At 37.2% G+C, this 20716-nt stretch overlaps 1 protein-coding gene across 1 annotated transcript in view; it reads left to right on the top strand.

Moving 5' to 3' along the window:
* usp32 (ubiquitin specific peptidase 32) overlaps positions 1–20716 on the top strand; it is a 58475-nt gene that overhangs the window by 5909 nt on the left and 31850 nt on the right. The window contains 4 exon segments of the mRNA XM_048161718.1: positions 6740–6867; positions 14008–14113; positions 14611–14729; positions 16924–17083. Of these exon segments, the coding sequence (XP_048017675.1) occupies positions 6740–6867; positions 14008–14113; positions 14611–14729; positions 16924–17083 (513 nt within the window).

Below are 20716 nucleotides of genomic sequence, written 5' to 3'. Positions count from 1 at the left end.
CGAGGGAAGGGAAAATCAAAGAGGCTATGAAAGCTTTAGCAGTCTGTTGCTGTGGATTTCAAAGAGTAGACCTGTCACTGAATTCCCCAGAGCAAGACGATATTTGCATTTCCTCATTTCTTTTTCATCACCTTAACATGAACACCACTGAGTCTGAATGTGTTCCTTCTTGTTAGAAAAGGCTTGTGTATTTTTCTTTTTTTTGGAGAAGAGTTTTGGAGAAAACATTAATGCACTCTGGTAGATTGCAAGCATAGGCAGTGTTATTGGAGAATAATTGAGTCAGTATAGATAAGAGTATAGGTTACTTTGGTTACTGTGGCTCATAAAAAGGAGATCTTTAACTAGCCCTTGTAGGAAAGTGTATTTTAGTCTATCAGAGTGACCTAATTTTACTGCAGTTATTGCTTTTCCAGCTTTCTATTTGTTTCTTATTTTATTTTATTTTTTTATTTTACTTATAAAATTATAATATTAAAATAAATGACAATAATTATTCTGGAAATTTAGTTAACTGATTCCAATGTTTCATCTCCTTCATGCATATTTTAATAGCTGCACTGTTGTGCTATCACTCAGTCTCCCTTGGGAAACTGTCTTGTGGTTTTAGGTTTGCAGATATTACTTTGGCACCTTTGGAGAGAGCAGTTTGGGAATTGCTTAATAGAATCGGCTTAATTGTCTTGTAATGACTTCGAAAACTGGTCTGGAGTTCTTCCTGCACATGCACAGAAAATGTCTCCAGCATTCAGCAAAGTCATTGTCTTTTCAGTGGAACATCTGGTGCCCTGATTGAGTTTATGATCTTGGGATGTTGTTCACCTCATCCGATGCTTTTCTCCCACAGCACATTATACAAAATAATTATGCTCCCTCCTGGTCTATTAAAATGCCTGTGGAGAGCCTGCAGAGATATATTAGAGCGCATCTGCTGACCTGTTGACTTTGAAACACCTCAGATTCAGTGTCTGTGCATTCTGTATCACATGAAGAGAGAGAAAGAAACCACACTGATCAACCTCACCTTTCCCCTAGCAGAGTGTATTTAGATTGTGACCTGGGAGAATGAATTGTCATTTGGGCTTAAAGGTTTCCTCCTTCTTTTTTGTAAGAAAATCAACCTTTCTTTAGTCATGAGGAATTTTTATGACCCTCAGAGCTCTAAACTGTTTTCTCAGGCAGTCCCAATGGTTCACCCTATGTCAAGTCCAGGAATATCCACAGTCTGTTTCCTGTCGTTGTATCTTCGCAACACAGTATACCCATTTCTTCCTGGTATTATAAAGACTGTGGCATGCCTATTGAGGAAAAGTGCTGTGCTTAGTGATAGAGCGTTATATTGGCAAGGCTGATATTTGGTTATATTGAGGCCTAAAACATTAATAGTCTGTGAAAATGTGGAAAAAACAGCATACAGTTTTGTAAAACTCAGACTTTAGGAGGGGTGTCTTTTCTTCTTCTTCTTCTTCTTCTTACAATTATAATCACCTTTTTTTAACCTTCACTTCAGTGTAAATGGTCCTGCAGTGTATGGCATGACATGTCAACTTTCCAAAAGTATTGTATGTCAACTACACTTGTAGGATGTAAACAATGTTTCTTTCCATTGACTCATTAGAGGAACCTGTTTAAATTTTGGTGCTTTGCGAGGGGGCGGATGCAGCTTTCTGTGATTTGTTAGTATCCTCGTTATTTGTCTTAAATGATTTAATGCAAAAAGGTGTCCTCAACATCCTGAGGTAGACAAATGTTCTATCCCATAGATGAAAGCGCTTTTAACATCCTTACAGAAACCAAGCATCGTATGAATGCGATTTGCTGTCATATGCATCTCTCCAGATCCTTGGTACAGCTTACGGGCCTCATGCAGTGTTCCGGCTCAAAGTCTCACTTTTGTGACATTTGCGACACATTTGTTATAGTGATCAATATTTTAAAGATGTGTTTCTTTAGGACAAAAAGGGCAGGAAAACATCAGCTGCCGTATTGTGCCCCAGTTACTCTCCTTCAATGACATGCTAACAACTGTTATTACAATGGAGTGGCATTTGTCGTGTGTTTTTATTGCAGATGTACTGTCACGTAATTCCAAGCATTCTTAAAGGGATAGTTCACCCAAAAATGAAAATTTGCTGTTAATTTACTTGCCCTCAGGAAATCCAAGATTGGCTGGACGATATGACCTAAAATCAAAATCTCAATTAATTGAACATTTTACCTCGATTACAATTAATGAATGATTTTTTTTTTTCTTTCTTTCTTTTTTTTTTTTTTGCCCTTATAGTTCACTGACAAGGTTTGTACTTTAAATATGCTTGACTATTAAAGGTGGGATTTTTTTTTTCCTGATGAAAGAGTGCTCTGACATGACATCAGCAGTTATTTTATCTATGTTTCCTAACATTGCTTACAGATTTCTGCTCGTTGTAAATCAGATACTGATAAATTAGCACAGTACCAGCACATTTAATTGAATGCGTTGAGAGCGATTGCATGTGTGAATTAGTCGAATCATCTCTCTATTAATTGTGAAGCTGTGGGTTGTAAGTAGTTTCTTTCTTCAATAGTAGAAAAATATATGCTATAACTTTTGAGTTTCTAAGCTACTTTAGTGATAAATCACAGGACAACGTTGACAATGAGTTTCTGTGCTCCTCTCTGTGCGTGCAATCTCCACGTGATGTGCAAGCTAGTGTCTGTTTGAGTGTTTGTGTGCCACGATGCATCAGCGCGGTAGCTCAATATATATACACCCCATGGTCTAAAATCGCTTGAATGTCCAAACTGACAGGCCTTAAAACACATACAATTGACAACATTTAGTGAAGGCGCAAGTGATCTCACTTTGGAACTAGTCGCTCGCTCGCTGTCTGCGTGTGTTGATTCGGCGATTGAGTTTGCCTCCGTGTTGCTTCCATGCCACTGACAGGATGTGGTGGAGTGATGTGACTACACACGCGGTAGTGTTTTTAAGGGAAAAAGTATTAAAGGTCCCGTTCTTCGTGATCCCATGTTTCAAACTTTAGTTAGTGTGTATTGTTGTTGTTAGAGTATAAATAAAATCTGTAAAATTTTAAAGCTCAAAGTTCAATGCCAAGCGTGATATTTTATTTAACAGAAGTCGCCTACATCGAATGGCCAGTTTGGACTACATCCCTCTACTTCCTTCTTTAATGACGTCACTAAAACAGTTTTTTGACTAACCTCCGCCCACAGGAATACACAAGAGTTGCGTTTGTAGAGTGTGTTTGTCGCCATGTCGTCGAAACGCTGTTATTTTCATCCCGCAGTCCAATCACCGGGTCTGATTCTGGCTCAAATTGATAGGGTAAAATTAAAGACATGTTTACAATAACACTGAGCGCATGCATCTCCACGTTATGGTAAGAGGCGTGACCTTTCCGGGACCTTTCCGCTAAGCTGCTGTCGAATCACAACACAGGAACCGCTGGCACAATCAGAACTTGTTACGTGTTTCTGAAGGAGGGACTTCATAAAACAAGGAAGTCTAGTAAAGATTTTTAGCTGAAACCATGGTCCTTGGTGATTCATATAATGCAAGTCAGTGGCTACCGTAACTTTGAAAGTCAAAAAACCTATACATGGGTTTCATGTGACGTCACTGTATTCTATCGCCGCCATATTTGGGACCGGTCACAGCTGCGCGCCCTGTTTAAGTCTATGGTGACAGCAGCTACAACTACCAGAGGAAGGCCAACGAAACGCTCTCAGAAGGTTCACAACAAGTTTATAATATATCTTGGATATGTGGTGCTGTTAGCCGTTTCAACAGTCGTCAGAACTACAAATTGATTTGATCCCAAAGTAGTTAGATCGGCAGAATTATTGGCTTCATTCAGAAGGGACCACACCACTGGCAGCCAAACAGCAATGCACAACATTAATAACTGCTGGGACTGTCATTTACGTAACATTATAACGAGAACACTATTGTAATAAAATGTTGTGAATTCTCTGTGTTGTTGTTTCAGCGTGTTGTTGTGGTAAGAGCGCGTCGACTGAGTTAAACATTGATTACATAACTTGTTCAAACTTCACTTGTGCATTCGCGTCATTTTGTACAGATAAAACGTATTAATTTTATTAAGTATAAATATCTGATTATTCTCATAAAGGATGTGTTTCGTAGAGGTAAATAACCCACAGAGCTGATGATCATCTATAGCTTCAGTGCGAGCGCTCAAAAAGTAAGACAAAACATTAATATGATTGGGACTGTCTTCTTCTTATACATGATATTATAATCATATACTTGTAAAATAACGTTGTGAATTATTTGGGCTTATTTGCTGTGTTTCGGAGTTTCAATGACGTTACTTCAAGTTCATCTGTGCATGATTTTGTGCAAATACTAGTTGTAATATTATTTTTATTTTGTATTAATATCTGGATTATTTTATATAGGATGTGTTCCGTTGAGTTAATTAACTTTCAGTTTATGGGTTTTTTTATTCTCTTCAGCTTCAGCGTGCACAGCTCAAACAGCAATGATTAAGTCATTAAAATGTTTAACGTTACTACACAGTAATATTAAAACTTTAATATTTCTTTTAGAAAATGAATGCATTATTTTTAATAACTAGCTCTTATATTGTTCTAGTATTATTTTCATCAACACATAGTTTGATTAATAATAAGGATCATGAACAATAACAGATTTTTTTGTATACAATAACATCAATAACAGATTCATTTTGATAACAGTATTATTTGAGCTGCGCGCGCTGAATGAACACCCGTAAACTGAAGCGCTTTGCTAGAAGGTTAATTAACTCAACGGGACACATCCTATATAGGGTAATTCATATATATTTATACAAGATATACATAAAATTACAACTTATATTTGCACAAAATCATGCACGCATGTACTTGAACTAAGTAATGTAGTCAGCTGGTGTGGTGAATTTGTTCATCCTGTAATAACACGCCGAAACACAGCAACTAGAATTCATAATATTTTCAAATAAATCAAATAAATTTGTAGTTCTGACGACTGTTGAAACGGCTAACACCACATATCCCAGATATATTGTAAACTTGTTGTGAACCTTCTGAGAGCGTTTTGTTGGCCTTCCTTTGGTAGTTGTAGCTGCTGTCACCATAGACTTAAACAGGGCGCGCAGCTGTGACCGGTCCCAAATATGGCGGCGGGCATAGCGGAAGTGACGTCTTTGAAACCCATGTATACAGGCAAAACAAAATTAAGACTGTGGCTTTTGATGATACATTGATGCATTCTTATGAAATGAAACGATCGGTCTGTGCAAAAACATTATTTACAACATTATTACCTGTAATCCACAACTTGGCAAATGGTCCTGAGCGTGTTCACCGCAGTCTGGAGCTCAAGCTTCCTGACGCATTATGACTCGCACGTGAGCTGACGGCTTTGCTTATTTTGCTAAATAAGACCTCAGTGTATCGTCAGGGGCCACAGGTATTAATTTTGGTTTGCCTGTATTTGTTTTTACCTTGTGTTGGTAGCCATTGACTTGCATTATATTAATCACAGGGGACCACGGTTTCTGCTTAAAATCTTCTTTACTGTTCTATTAAAGAAAAAAACTCACCTACATCTTGGATTGCCTGAGGGTGAGTAAATTTAACTGCACATTTTCATTTTTGGGTGAACTATCCCTTTAAGTCTGATATTGAAAACCTAAAACATAAACAAGTCTATTCTGTTCAGTTGTGGTCTGATGGTTAGAGATTCGGACGTGAAGGATGTAACCTGAAGGTCACAGGTTTGAGTCACAGTATTGGCAGGAAACTCTCATTACCCACAACTTAACAAGGCACCGAACCCCCAATCGCTCCCTGGGTGCCGCAGCAAAAATGGCTGCCCACTGCTCCAGGTGTGTGTTCATGGTTTGTGTGTTCAATACTGCTGTGTGTGTGCACTTGGATGGGTAAAATGCAGAGCACAAATTCCGAGAATGGGAAACCACACTTGGCTACATGTCACTTAATTTCTTTCAGAAAAGCATTTCTGATAATGTCCCATTTGCAGAGAGCATTGTGTCTTGGCCCTCTGCTCTTGGCCTTGACCCTGTTATGGATGGGTCAGATAGAACAGTGCTATAGTTTATGAGCAGGTCTGTGATGTATTGTGCTAGGCAGTACAAGGCTGTGAGTAGATAGAAGCAGCAACGGCCTCCCGTAAGTGTCTGGGTTAAATACAGGCTGCAGAGGCGGTGATGTTTTAAAAGGGATGAGTGTGTGTGTACGTGTGAGATAGAGATGAAAGCACTTGCTGTAGTCCCTCTCTGCCATCATAACTCAACATGCTCTGGGCTAGAGGTGAGAAATGAGCAAAGATGGCAATGACTTTGACTTATTAGAAGTTTGCTCAGCAGTCAGAGTTACCTCTCTAAGGCCTAAGGCCCTGTTCGCACCAAACGTGAATTTTCTGCATTAAAAAACAAGTAAATGGAACGATGGACCGCTAGATGACAGTTTGGAAATACAGTATACTAGTGTTCGAAGTTTTTGTGTTTTTAAATTGAAATATTTAATAATATTATAATAACACTACCTTTCAAAAGTTTGGGGTCAGTAAAATGTTTGTATTTTTTGAAAGAAATTAACTTATTAGCAAAGATGCATTCCAATATCTTGTTTAGTATAAAACAATGAACCTCTTTTTGAAGTAATTTTTATTGATAACCACTCGTATCTTGTACAGCTATTTGACAGCTCTCTACTGTGTTCACAGTTACCGATGTGGAGCTCAAACGTCTGCGAGATGCCTTCAAGAGGACCAGTGGCCTGTCTGTCTATATGACCCAGCAATGCTTCTACAGGGAAGTACTGGGCGATGGAGTTCCACCAAAAGTTGCAGAGGTGAGTCAAGCTTTAATACAACATTAAGATAATCACAGCATCATGATCTCTCCAGCCTCCCACTGGTTGTTTCAGTGCTGTCTCTTTGTGTTTTAACAGTTTTGTGATTGATTAATCTCTTCCCCTGGTTTATTTATGGCAGGCTACAAGTAGTACATATTCGTTTGACAGTCTATTTGCTGTACCTTGGATAAATTTAGAGTATATTTTCTATATAGTTTTACACAGACTACACCCTCTAGTATCCACATACTAAAAAAAGATACACGATAGTCACAAAAGCTTAGATAAGCTTAGTTACAGCATGTAGTTCCCCACTGTTGATTGAGTGTTTTTTTTGCTGCTGTTTGACTAAGCTATTTCCCTGTTCGTGTGTAGTTCTGTTTTGGTTTGCTGATGCTCCAAATACCCACAGTCACGTGGTTATCAATTGTAACCCAGAGAAGCACTAACTGAAAGGGTGGGGCCTTATGGTAAAACACCTCACACATCATCATCTGACATTTAAAGACTTCCCCATGACCTGACCGCTGTAACCATGCGTTCGTGTGGCCCTCTACTTGCCTCCTGTATCTTTACAGTCTGATCTCTGTGAGATGAATCATACAGAGATCCCCCTCTATTTCAGCAGAAATCTTTCTGGTCCATATTTCTACTTGTTGTCATAGGAACTAGTATTTGCATGCCAGCTTGGCTAGTTATTTTCGGCTCGTTTACGTGTGGCTTTCAGCCAGTTTTATTATGAGTAATGTATCGGATCAATACTTTAAGATTGCTTTATGAAGGAGGCACATCTCTTTAAAGCTTCAATTAAAAGAAGTCCTTAAAACAGATGGAAGCCTTTAACAGGACTTGACTCTAAAGTCATGAATCTTTCGTCAGGTATTGTTATGAACTTTCAGTCATGGCTGCAATCCAATGAAATTCTTTCAGCTGAATAAAACTGCCACTCATCCGATATTGCATAGTTATGTTTATTTTTAGCTCTTTTCCCACAAGCTTGTATTGCGACTGATCCAGATTTTTGCCAAGCACTTTGATGCTTTTGAGTGGTTCTTCTACTAAAGTGATTCTTTCTAGCACTCTACTCTTAGTGTTGTCAAAAATATCGATGTTTTGATGTGTATCGATCGATACTGAAATATCTGAAACAATTCCAATACTCCTTTCTGCAATATCGATACACCGATACCAGCTGCGCTTTCTTGCTCTCCTCTCCGACAGCGAGTTGACATGCATCCGCCTCCTCGTCTCATTCGCTCCAGTTTTCAGACCGGGTCTGAATTTCGGTGCGAGGTGGCACATAATTCTACTCATTCCCTCAGATTTCGCTCTCACATTCGAAGCGCACACATAATAAAGCTTCCTCTGACATATTAGTGCCAAAATGAGCCCTTTTTTGTGGCTTATTAATGGACAAATACACTCAAAAATGAGGTTGCAATGCCCATCTTGGTGAGTATTAACGTAAACACAGTCACAATCAGGAAGATTGTGTGACAGTAACAGTATTTTGGATCCATGTGTGCGTCAGGTCTTAAAGGTGCAGTAAGCAATTTCTGAAAATCTCTGTTGATATTTGAATTTCACAAAAAAAAACTTAAAAGGATCACACCCCTAACTTGATAGCACCGCCCCAATTCACAAGTGCACTATGTAACACAGGCATATCCCCCCTAATGAGTTGTCATGCCCCTTACTGCTGATTGGCTAGTTTGGCAAGTTTGTTTTGGTGCTTGGTCTGATCCACTTTCAAGTCCCTTTAAAGGGACAGCAGCCTAATAAACAATAACTCTCTATGTTAATGTTAATCAAACAACAAATGTCAAAGAGAAAATCACTCACTGCTCTTGACTGATTAACATGTGTAACATTAATTGATTAATCTGTATTTAATATTTTAAATGAAGATTATCCAATGTTATTTTAAATTTTATTACTTTATTTCTTTATTCAGTTTCTTTCCTGAATACTACTGTTAGACCTACCTGAAAAAATAAACCAGTCTTATTCATTTGTATATTTATTCTATTGTATTTATTTGTGCTGTTGTTAGTCATTTTTTTTATTACCGTTTCATACTCAGAAAGTAGAACTGAAATGACATTCATTACAAGATGATTAGTTAAAACATTTCAAATGCACCTGCAGAATATTTTTTCTAGTCATTTATTTCACCATTGAGGATTTCTTAAAAATAGTGTGTAAAAATCTTGTATCGTCTCGTTCTCGTGAACTCAATCTCGAGTCTCGTCTTGTGAACTACCTGTCCCGTCACACCCCTAGTATCGTATCGAGGTTAGAAATTCCAGTATCGTGACAACACTACGCATTTACATGTTAGCACTCTGTGCTGGTTAACAAGCCATTTGCTGGATCAAAGTTGAGATCACCTGTACTCCACTCTGTCTAACCAAGCTTCAAAATCATATACATTATTCACTTAACCTAAATGCATCCACACATGTGTATAGATGGCAGGTAGTCAGTGCCTGCGTCCCATGGGTGATTAATTTGCATGTGACATCTTTTGCTCCGTCCATCATCGGGAGGCACAGTCGGGAGGAACCCCGAGCTCCCAGCTGCTCCATCTTGCATTTCATCGCTGCGATAAGTTGATTGGTTCCCCTGAACTCAGCTCGCAGCCAGCCAGCCAACACCTCACGTTGATCTTTAGCACCCAGCCTCATTAAATCCCTCGCAGCATCGCACACTTCCCCCCTCTTTTCCTCCAACTTCCTGTCTGTGCACGTGTCAGCTTCTGGAATGCTCTAGTTGATCATTACCTCCACCTTCAGTCACTCAGTGTTTGTATTACATCAAAGGGCAATGATTACATGCTAAGGAAGCGTGCTACATTATTCATTATGAAAGCTGCTTTCAATAAGAATGGCTTCTGTGTTTGTGTATATTATGTATCTGTACAATGTAGAAATAAAAAGAAACCAATCTATGCGCCAAAGATAATTTCCGTGATGTTTAAACAGAAATTTTGTAACCGGTGACTAGTCTAAAACAAACAACAGTCTGTATAAGCAATCCATTTGAAATAGCCTACTTAATCTATGAATCAAACCGTCTAATCCCATGGCGAATGTTATAAACGGATTATAAATGTTATAAATAGAATTCAGAAGGTTAGTTACCATATGTCAGCAGTGTCAAAATGTTGATCATTACCACAGATACTGCTTGCGCTTGTCTGTGTTTGAACGCGCTTCTTGTGTATGGAAAAGTATCTGTACACATGACAGGTGGTGCAACTAAAACTTGACGTGTACTGGCAACTATATTTTTTAGTTTCTCCAGGTGTACACTTCTTGAAATTATGTATTTTTACATTTTAATATTAACAGGACAGTAATTTGAATGTAGCCTTTATAAAAATATAAAGCAATAAATTTGGAAAAAATTGTAAATTACTAGTATTTCCAATGTTGACTAGCAGCAGCTGTATCATTTAGTAACTAGTCTTGCACATCCCTAGTTCTGTCACAAAATATCAAATTCATGCAGTAAATATGATGTGCTGTCAGAGCAGAATCCACTCCAGGGTCGTCACAGTGATGCAGTGACTAGTGTGTAAACAGCCCATTAGGAATGAATGGGTTTGCACATACCAATATCCACCCAACCCAAAGGACTTTAAATAAAGCTTTAGAAATTAAAACAATCAACTAAATGTGCCATATGTTAAACTGGAAGGTTTGCGTGGTGGCTTCAACATAGAGATGTAAATCATATCAGAGATGTCAATCAACATCAGACTCCAAGTGCTTTGCTTCCTAAGGACATAAGCAACTTTTTTTTAGTATATAATAAGATTAGCCTACTTTATTTATAATAAAACAGCACATTAGTATGTATTATAGGCCTATTTAATTCAATTTTTAAAAAATCGATTCTTTTGTTTTTATGCAACGATGAATTGTTCACATCAGCATCACGATGCATCGTAAAAATGATTTATAAAATGGTTAGTTCCTGTCCTTGATTCTGATTAGTCAATAGCTGTGTTTTATTCACAATAAAACACGGCTATGACCGCTTCACCCAACGGTTCTGTGTATCGTTACACAACACCCTTAGCAACCACTCTTAGCAACATAACTGTATGTTCTCAATTGATATTGTTCATTGAAGCTTACTGTATTATGTAGAAGAGTATTGTGAGAAAGAGATTGTGTGAGCAAGTTTATTACCTGTATTCAGATTTAGCATTTTCCTTCAGATCAGTCCTATGTTCATAATAAAAAAAATCTGTTTAAATGTCCGATGTATTATCCTGTCCTTTTAACAGTTAAGGGTTTTTCCCGTGACTGACAGCGCTAGTCAAAGCATTTGTCAGTTGTGTCTTGTTCTGTGTTCAAAACAATTCAGTCTGTTCAATGTTAAAGTCTTCGCTGCTGACTGACACACTCATAAAGACGGTCTTTGCTGCCATCTAATGACGTAATAATGTAACTTCTGTTGCCGTTCACGGTCAGGGACTATTTTTATCGGCAGAAGGAAGGCTTTAGTAAAAGTTTACTTCATGAAAGTTGCATTGATACATATTTTTGGCTTTAATATTTGTATTGTGTGGAAACCATTTTATGAAAGCAATAAGATACTCGAGGCGAGTGCTAGTGCTGTATCGATTCACATCGTGCCTAACAACACCCTTCAGCCGTGACTTATTCAGCACAGCCTCTCGTACCTTATTGCTTACTTATGTTCCTCAGCTGTATTTTTCAACATAAAGGTAAACTCTGCATTCCAGTCAAGTGCCAACAGCTCCTTTAAGCCTGACATCCTCTCTGCCCTCTGGCCAAAACTCCTGCCAGTGTTACTCAGACGAATCCACACAGAACTGATGCCAGAGCTGTGGAGATGAATGACAACAGTGTTCATTAACCAGACCTTAACTTTATTCAGACTTGTCAGCAGGGTCCAAAATTAACACTCGGCCACTGCTAACTATATAAATTGATTTGGGCGAGAATAACTGGCCGGTTGCCCAGTAAATTTATTAAACATTTAGATAAGAAACCAAAAGGCCCCAGACATAAGTTTTGTTTTGTGTTTATTGTATTTGTTTATTTATTATTTATTCTATTATTATTATTATTATTATTATTATTACTACTACTACATTTATTTATTTATTTTTCACTTTTATATATTATTTTACTTGTTTGTTTTATAAATAGTTATAACTTGTATAATTAGTGTGTACAAAACAATATAACTGGTCAGTTGGCCACTAAATTTAATATCATACATTTAGTTAGGAAACCAAAAGATACCTAGCATAAAATTTTTTAGCGCTATTTTAATTATTATATTTTTGCTTAACTTTCATTTACTGGTTTGTTTTAGTTTCTTAAATAAATAGCTTAAATATTTATTTAGTAAATTTACGATCATGCATTTAGCTGAAAGATCACATCATTTTTTTTTTCTTTGTTTTGTTTTATTTTTTTAATTACTGTTGTGCTTAAAGGCTTAATTTTTGCAGTAAAATATCCATAAACCACTAGGCTCCAACATCACTCAGCCCTGCGCTGCTTCATACTACAGTAACATTAATAATCACATCCCAAGAATCCGTGCTCAAACTCGGCGTCATCAAGCTACACCTTTTGAATAGGCGACCTCTAGCGGTGAAAAATTTACATATTGTAGCTTTAAGTAAATAAATAAATTGCTTGTTTTTATTTGTTTTTATATACTGGTTATATTTAATTTCCTGTTTCTGTCTGTCTTGTTTTTGTTTTAATCCACAAAAATGTTAAGTAAATGTTTTATTGTCAAATAAAACAAGTATGGCAAGTATGGGTAAAAAGAAGACAAGTATGGGAAAAAAAAAAAAAAGTGAATTTTGGACTCTGCTCAGTAGTGAAGCTGTAGTCCAACTTGTCAGTCAAGACTCATGTGGACTTGGACAGTTTGACATAAGATTGAACCCACATAGAAAAGGTACCTGTTATTGTGTGGAAACCCCACCACCACCACCAACTTTTTCTAGTAAATGTTTCTTATATGCCGCAGAGTGCTAGACTGTTTAGTAGGCATCAGGGGGTGTGAAAAATTTTGTTATATGTGGTGTTATGGGTAAGACATGGTGTCACAACAGGCGTAAAAGTGAATTATGTGTGCATGAGATGTCTCTTTGGAATAGAAATAGATCAAAAACAGGAAGAAAAGCATTTTACTGGTAAACCTCCTGCTGTGCTACATTTTGCAGGGATAGTTTTTTTATACATTATTTGTAGCCCTGCAGTGTGGATAGATGGAGAATGCAGTGTTTCCTCTGTATTAAACTAAATGTTGTCAGCTGATTTATGGGGAGATATGTACCTAGGGAGCGTTATCATTAAGAGTCTGATGTTTCTCTGAATCTCAGCGGAAATCAAAGGTCTGAGATAACAGCTAACACCAGGCTGTCTGTCTTAAGCGTCGAACACCAGTAGATTTAGTAATCGTGTACTGATGGGAAGTAATGACCTTCTTTGTTGTGTAACTACAAGTGAAATTTAAAAGATGCACATTTTCTTTCATTTTAGTTGCATGGTGAGTTGCATGACTTTGTTCTGTAAATGCCTGTAAAACATTTTTTCCCAACCTGTTTTGCTATGCTTATTGGTAAAAATGACTTTTAAAACCTAATTTTTATATATAATCATCATCATTATTATACTGAACTGAGTATGTAATTGTCTTCTGTGTAATCTGTGTATATTTCATTGTATGACCTTTGCATAAACATTATGTGCAATACAATGCATAATTTCCTGTGTTGTGTAGAAAGGGGCATTCACACTGACAACTAAATCATTGGAAGTTACCAAATGTCTGAGCTTTTGGTTTCTAGAAAACATTACTACTTGACTGCACTACCCAACTGTATCAGGTGGCGGATAACTATCTGCACTCCCATTGGTAGATTCTGCATGGCTGCTCAATTGCATAAAGTGGAGTTCAATGGCAAAATTTAGCTCCGTACCAGTGATCACTGCCACTCAAACACTGCAGATCACTGAAAATTGCTGTCAGTGTGAACGCACCTGAAGACAATGTTGTTTGAACACAGAATTAAATGCTGACAATTGAGCCACATTTAATGTACATCCTTGCTCCCTTTCTCATCTGTTGCAGGTGATCTACACCTCTTTTGGTGGCACATCTAAAGGGCTACACTTCAACTACCTGATCGTCGGGCTGGTTCTATTAACAAGAGGACGCGATGAAGAGAAAGCCAAATGTAGGTGTACAGAGGGGCACATGCTGTTTTGTATTGTAATTAAATTCTACCTCTTTGTTTAATCATTTCTGTGCGTTATGCATCATACATTAATTACGCTGTCTTTTTTTAGTTGCTTTATTCTCAGAATTTAAAGCATCAGATCTAAATACCCTTGTTCTGCCTTACACACTTGTGTGTATACAGTATGATGTTTATTTTGCATGTCACAGGAGGTGCCTGAGTAATTTAATTACAAAAATCACTGCAAACAAGCACACCTCTGGCTCAGCATATTCAGTCATCCAATGTTATTCAGCTTTGTTTTAGCTCTGTTTCTTAGTCAAACCTGTACACACTTCAGTTCACAGGCTGATATTCCCCATAGATGTACTGTTTACTCTGGTGTGCCACACTGTGTCCCTGACAGCTGTGATTGATATGAGGGTGCGAGACACATTGTCTGCTAGACTATGATAAGGTGTGTGTATTAACCAGGATGTCCTCTGCATCCACAGACATCTTCAGCTTGTTCGCTAGTGATTCGGGAGCCTATGTGGTTCGGGAGGATGTGGAGAACATGCTGCGTTCAGTGGATGGGGAGGTCCCGCCCTCACTTAGGAAGTGCTTCACTGAGGTCAGTGTAAGAAGACTCACCTGTGTGATTTACCTCAGTCTGACCTGCTCGTCAGTAATGACTTCTCAGACCAATCACTATGAGTGTTGAAGAGATTGTTTTTTAATTACTAATTCAGTTATTCAAAATGTGAAAAATTTTCACATTATTATAAAGACGGGAATTTTTTTCGATCATAACCAGGAAGTTTATAGTATCATCAAAAAGTAATTTGTATGTGTATATGTATATTTTATTAGTTTATATTATATTATATAGGGCTGGTAAGCAATTAAAATTGATTACTGATTAATTAATCTAATTAATCACAAATTACCCCCAAAAGATATTTTAAAGTCATTATTGTGTTAAATGAGAAAAGCATCAAATAGATATTACAAAAATGAGCTTTTTAAAGAAATATTTTATATGATTCAATATAGAATTTATTACACATAAACTTTAGGCTACAACGGCCGTTTTTTTTGTTTTTTTTTTTTTTTTTCGTTTTTTTTTTCCAGAAGCTGCATCTGAATAGGTATTTAGATATATTTATAGACCAAAACAGTTTGATTACCAACATTCTTCAAAGTATCTTCTTTTATGTTTCACAAAAGAAAATAAATCATACCTGTTTGAAATGACATGAGGATGAGTAAATGTTTTTTAAAACAGTTAAAGTAAATGATACTCTAAATAAGAAACTAAAACTGCCAGTAGGTGGCAGTATGAGTCTAAATGAGTAAGTCATGAGTAATTTATTCATTTAATTAAATGCCTGATTCATTCAAGAATGAAGTAAATGACTCTCTTTATAAATGGGCCATTGAATCATTGGCTTTAACCGAATGATTCGCTCAAAATGCGGATTCATTCAGAAAAAAAAACACTGTTGTTTGTTGCTCAGAGATGCACAACAGTTCTTCTCTGGCTTTATAGGTAATATTTTCTTTGCCACAATTGAGCAAAAACAGACAATATTGTGTCTAAAATATAACAATTTTAACTCCTTTTTATTGAACTGTTGTATAAAATCAATATCATATTTGTACTTGTGCTATTATTGTGCTCGTTAATCGTGTGATATTGCTTAACTATATCATGATATATAAATATGAGACAAAAACTCATACGGCCATTTTTGTCCTAATATCTTGAATTTTAGGGGCATTCTAACTGCATTCTATAGGCTTCAACACGCAGTGAGTTGTTGCTCTGCTTTATGTTCATCACCAATCTACTGTATGAAATGACTTATGTAGGTCTGGGGCAGGGCATGTGCGTTAAATCATTTTAACACAATCTTTTTCTATAAATAATTAAGTGAATTAACATGTCACATTAACACAACAGCCCTAAAATAAATTTAAAATTTCCACAAAAGCAAACACAAAAAACTGTGCTTGAAGTGTGTATGTTTTTTATGTGGTAAGATGAGTTTTATTTGCAATATTCTGATATTTCACAAATTCAATTACATAAATTAGACTACTTGGATTGAAACATAGCAATAGTCATGTCGTCTTTTGGCTTCAAGTCAATGGAAACGCAGGCTAAATGAAGAAATGTGTAGAAAGGATAGCATTTTGCTTACTGATAAATGGATTACATGCCTATTTAAACCTCTTTAAATGTTTGCCAGATCTGTGACACTTATTTCATTGATTGCCAAATTCTATATTTACAGTACCTTCTGAACCGTTTGTCCTATTTAAACTTGTGTTTACTGAGAGAGCTTCCTCTGTATTATTGCTCTGCTCTAATAATAAGCTTATAAGGTTGACAGTGCAAATGTTGCAGCCAACAAGGTCACGTAATGTGGCTTTGACATACATTCCTTCCTATTTCTCTTATTAGCTTTTTTCAGTTGCACTGTTTTCTCAGCCTTCGTTCATCCTGCTGCAAAATCACTTCTTGATTTAGGGGAAAGCCACCCAATGCAGCACTTTTGTTGGTTATCCCTTGGCAGCGGTTCAAAGACTTTCTCTTATCTCTTTACCCAACTCACTCACACAAATGTATCTGCATTCAACAGAATTCAGTTCATATTAATAATAAAAGAACTTCCCCATTGGTGAACAAGGGGAAGCAACAAACATGCAGTCCAACTTCTCAATTCTGCACTGTTTTGTAATGCTTTTTAAGTTAGTCATGGGTTCATTAGAGAATTGTACTGTGGTGATTATTTATAGTGTTACTGTCTGTTTCTGTCCAGGGAGAGAAAGTGAATTATGAGAAGTTTAAGAGCTGGCTCCTGCAGAATAAAGATGCTTTCACATTCTCCCGCTGGCTGCTGTCAGGTGGCGTGTGCGTCACGTTGACCGACGACAGCGACACACCCACCTTCTATCAAACCCTGGCAGGTGTCACACACTGTAAGTGTTACTATTCTCTCACAATACTTCCTCACAACACACTCTCAAAACTATGGGTGCTTCTCAATATCCCTCCTCGTTTCCTCGCTCCTCCGTCCTCCATCCTATGACCCAGAAACCGATCGAACTCAGCCACCTTGAAGGACATCTCAATTCTCTAATTGCACCACGAGGAGGCGAGGAACGAGGGGTGAGGAGGTTTCCTGAGGAGTCATGAGCGAGGATACACAGGTGTATCCTTTGCAGAAGTCTTTCTCGTCGAGAAACCTGATGCACGTATACATTCTACTCCCCCTTCATATCTGTCACAATAATTTAAGTGTATGCTTTACTTTTGCAGTTTAAATAAACTTTACATCTCACATATTTCAATGGGGCATCTTGCTTTTTTATATAAAAACTTTAACAACATATATGGGTAGATTCCTCGAGCGCAGCTGATGACGCTATGAAGTGATGCTAAAGGGAGAGAGGATATCATTTCATATCATTTCGAGGAAAGGAAGCAAGGAAAGGAAACGAGGATACACAAATAAGAATTGAGAAGCACCCTATGTCTGTACTCTTTGAATATTCTCTCAGTCTGGTTCCGGAAGTATTTTCAACATTCATTTTCTTCATAGTGATTAAAATTATTTTTCAGAAGAGTTCTAAGCCTTGAACTAAAACAAAATCTCAGAGGATTGATTTGAAGAGAAAAAAAATAATCATTGGAAAAGAGAAGACTTTGGTGTGCAACTACAGTCGGTAAAAATTACTGTACAATATAAAATTATTGATGTACACTACCATTCAAAAGATTTTTAATTGTTTTGAAGGAAGTCTCTTATGCTCACCAATGATGTATTTATTTGATCAAAAATACAGTAAAAACAGTAATATTGTGATATATTATTAGAATTTTAATGAACTATTTTCTATTTTATTTTAAAATGTAATTTATTCCTGTGATTGCAAAGCTGAATTTCCAGCAGCCATTACACCAGTCTCCAGTTTGTATTGCAAAACATTAAATGTATAAACATAGATAAGTTGTTTAATAGTGTAGAGACTGAATTCATTAACTCATCTGTTCTCGTTTCCATGGTAACAGCAACTTCTCTAATTGGTGGATCACGGAAGATCTTTCTTCAGAATTACGTGTAGTTTAGTTCTTAATTTGGAATTTGGCAACTGTTGAAAATCACAGTGACTGGTGGATTTTGCAGAAGAACATACCATCAGTCTCTGAGCTCATAATGGGTCTGTCTTGAAAAAAATTGTACGTTTTGCCAATTTCTCTATGGAGTTTCTATGGAATTTTATGATATTTTTGCTTTCGGTACCTGACTTTTGCCTTCCATGCTCCCTGAATACTCTTTCAGTTTTCCATTAGTATTCTCCGAATATGCTCTCAATGCTTCTGCAGAAATGGCCAGTGTTTGTCAGTTTAGAGGCATCTTTTACAGAAATCTGTTTTAGTGATATAAAAGTCTTAGGTTATCATTTAAATTTACTAGTGACTTTGTACATTGCTGAAGCTGACTCTAGTCTGCTCTTTGATAGTCTGTTCTCCAGATGTTTAGGCAAGTTGCAAGTCTCGTTTTGTCCACATCCCTCTCCCCCAACACACTGAAGGCATCGGCAAGTCAGTTGGCCTGCCCTCCACCGGGAGAAAGGCATCTGTGTGAGATAATGGCGAGTGACAGGCAACACTTCCCACTCAGTAAACACACATACACACCACTTGCACACACTCTGCCCTGCTGCAGCTGTCACTGCCACCCAGTTATTAAAACCAGACTGACAAAGTGAAGGAAATGGCTGCATTCTCTCAGAGACCCGAGCCTGCACAGTGACAATATCTGAGCACTGGCTCTTCTTATGGAGACAATGATTTATTTAGGTGCTGAAGATGTCCCACCTGCTCAGTCACTCAGTGCTTTTGCCGTCATGAAATCGTAATGTGGGAAGCCTGTAATGTTTTCAGTTCTGGGTGTTCTACATGACTCAATTGACCCCTAGTCACAAGTGACCATGCTGTGATAGCTATTTATTTTAGTATTTATAATAATAATCAGGGCTTTACACTGCGACCATTTCGGTCGCATTAACTGGAAATTAACTGGAAATGCTACATTTTGGATTATCATAAGCAAGGTCTGAAATTAACGTGGGCTTGGGGCAAAAATGCCTCCAAAAATTAATAAAAATGCGCGCAAAGTTATGAATGCCCATTGCTGCCATTTTACTTTCACTTTTGAAGTAGCAACAATTCGGAGGCGGCAATTGCCTGCATGATTGGTGGGTTCATTATTATTCTTAATGAAAAACACAACAACAAAACAAACTCACTTAAATATTCGCTTTTATATTTCGCTTTGCAACCAAATCTTCATCCATCGTCTTTTCATTCAGAAGAGAGTGAGGTGATATGGGCGAAATGAGGGCCTGCTGCTGATCTGTGCTGCAACTCTCCTTCGGCTTACTGAATTGAGCAGTCGCGTTTAGTTTTTAACTGCAGTATCTGTTCTCTAACTGAAAATGATTTTTATTACTGTAAAAAATCCAAACGACGGTGCCACGGTCACGGTGGGCAAGTGATGTAACTGGTGTTGCGGCTGAACACTGGTAACACTGTCGATGGCAGCAAGCCTATCACACGAGTAACGTTAACGTTAAACTCTTGTTTCTCCGAGTATTGGCATGATTGCAAATGTGATACTTACTGATCGTATTGAAGTCCAATAAACAAGTTGATATTAAGTGACTTAACATTTTAGCCACTATACTGTCTGTTTATGCTCTCTTTCGTGAAAATAGTTTAAAACAAAGCCACACCAGAGCTGTTGCGCATCTCCAAGCAATGGTGATTCCTGAATGAATCTGTGTTTTGAACACTGAATGAATGACTCGCACATTAAGATTTACTGCCACCTACTGGCGGTTGGATTTTCATGATTACATTTATTTTCATATATTTACAATTTACATGTTTTTACTTAAATATCAAACTTTTAAAGTTCAATTTTTTACATATTTCTAAATTCAAAAAATTATATTTAATTGAGCTGCATTAAGCAGTCTATGCTCCTAAAAAAAACATAATTAAAAAAATTCTCAATTAATAAGTAATCTAAAAAAGGGGGCACATTTCAATATTTCAAAAATATTCTGATGTTGTTTAAAATAAATCTAACAACAATAGATGTATTTTTTATCTATCTATTTTTACCCTTTTTTTTAAGATTATCTCAAAATACTATTGTTGCATTAAAGCAGAGGTGTCCAAACTCGGTCCTGGAGGGCCACTGTATGCCTAAAAACCTTGATTAGCTGGTTCAGGTGTGTTTTATTAGGGTTGGAGCTAAACTCTCCAGGACAGTGGCCCTCCAGGAGCAGGATTGGACACCCCTGTATTAAAGGGTTAGTTCATCCAAATATGAAATTCTGTCATTAATTTCTCACCCTCATGTTGTTCCACACCCGTGAGATCTTCAGAACACAAATTAATATTATTTTGATGAAATCCAAGAATTGTATGACCCCTCCATAGACAGCCATTTTAATTATCACTTTCAAGACACAGAAAGGTAGTAAAGGCATTGTTAAAATAGTCCATGTGACTACAGTGGTTCAACCTTAACCTCTAAA

This window comes from Megalobrama amblycephala, linkage group LG16 (genome assembly GCF_018812025.1).
Source record: "Megalobrama amblycephala isolate DHTTF-2021 linkage group LG16, ASM1881202v1, whole genome shotgun sequence".
Classification (NCBI taxonomy): domain Eukaryota; kingdom Metazoa; phylum Chordata; class Actinopteri; order Cypriniformes; family Xenocyprididae; genus Megalobrama; species Megalobrama amblycephala.
This window is presented reverse-complemented; position numbering and strand designations above follow the sequence as displayed.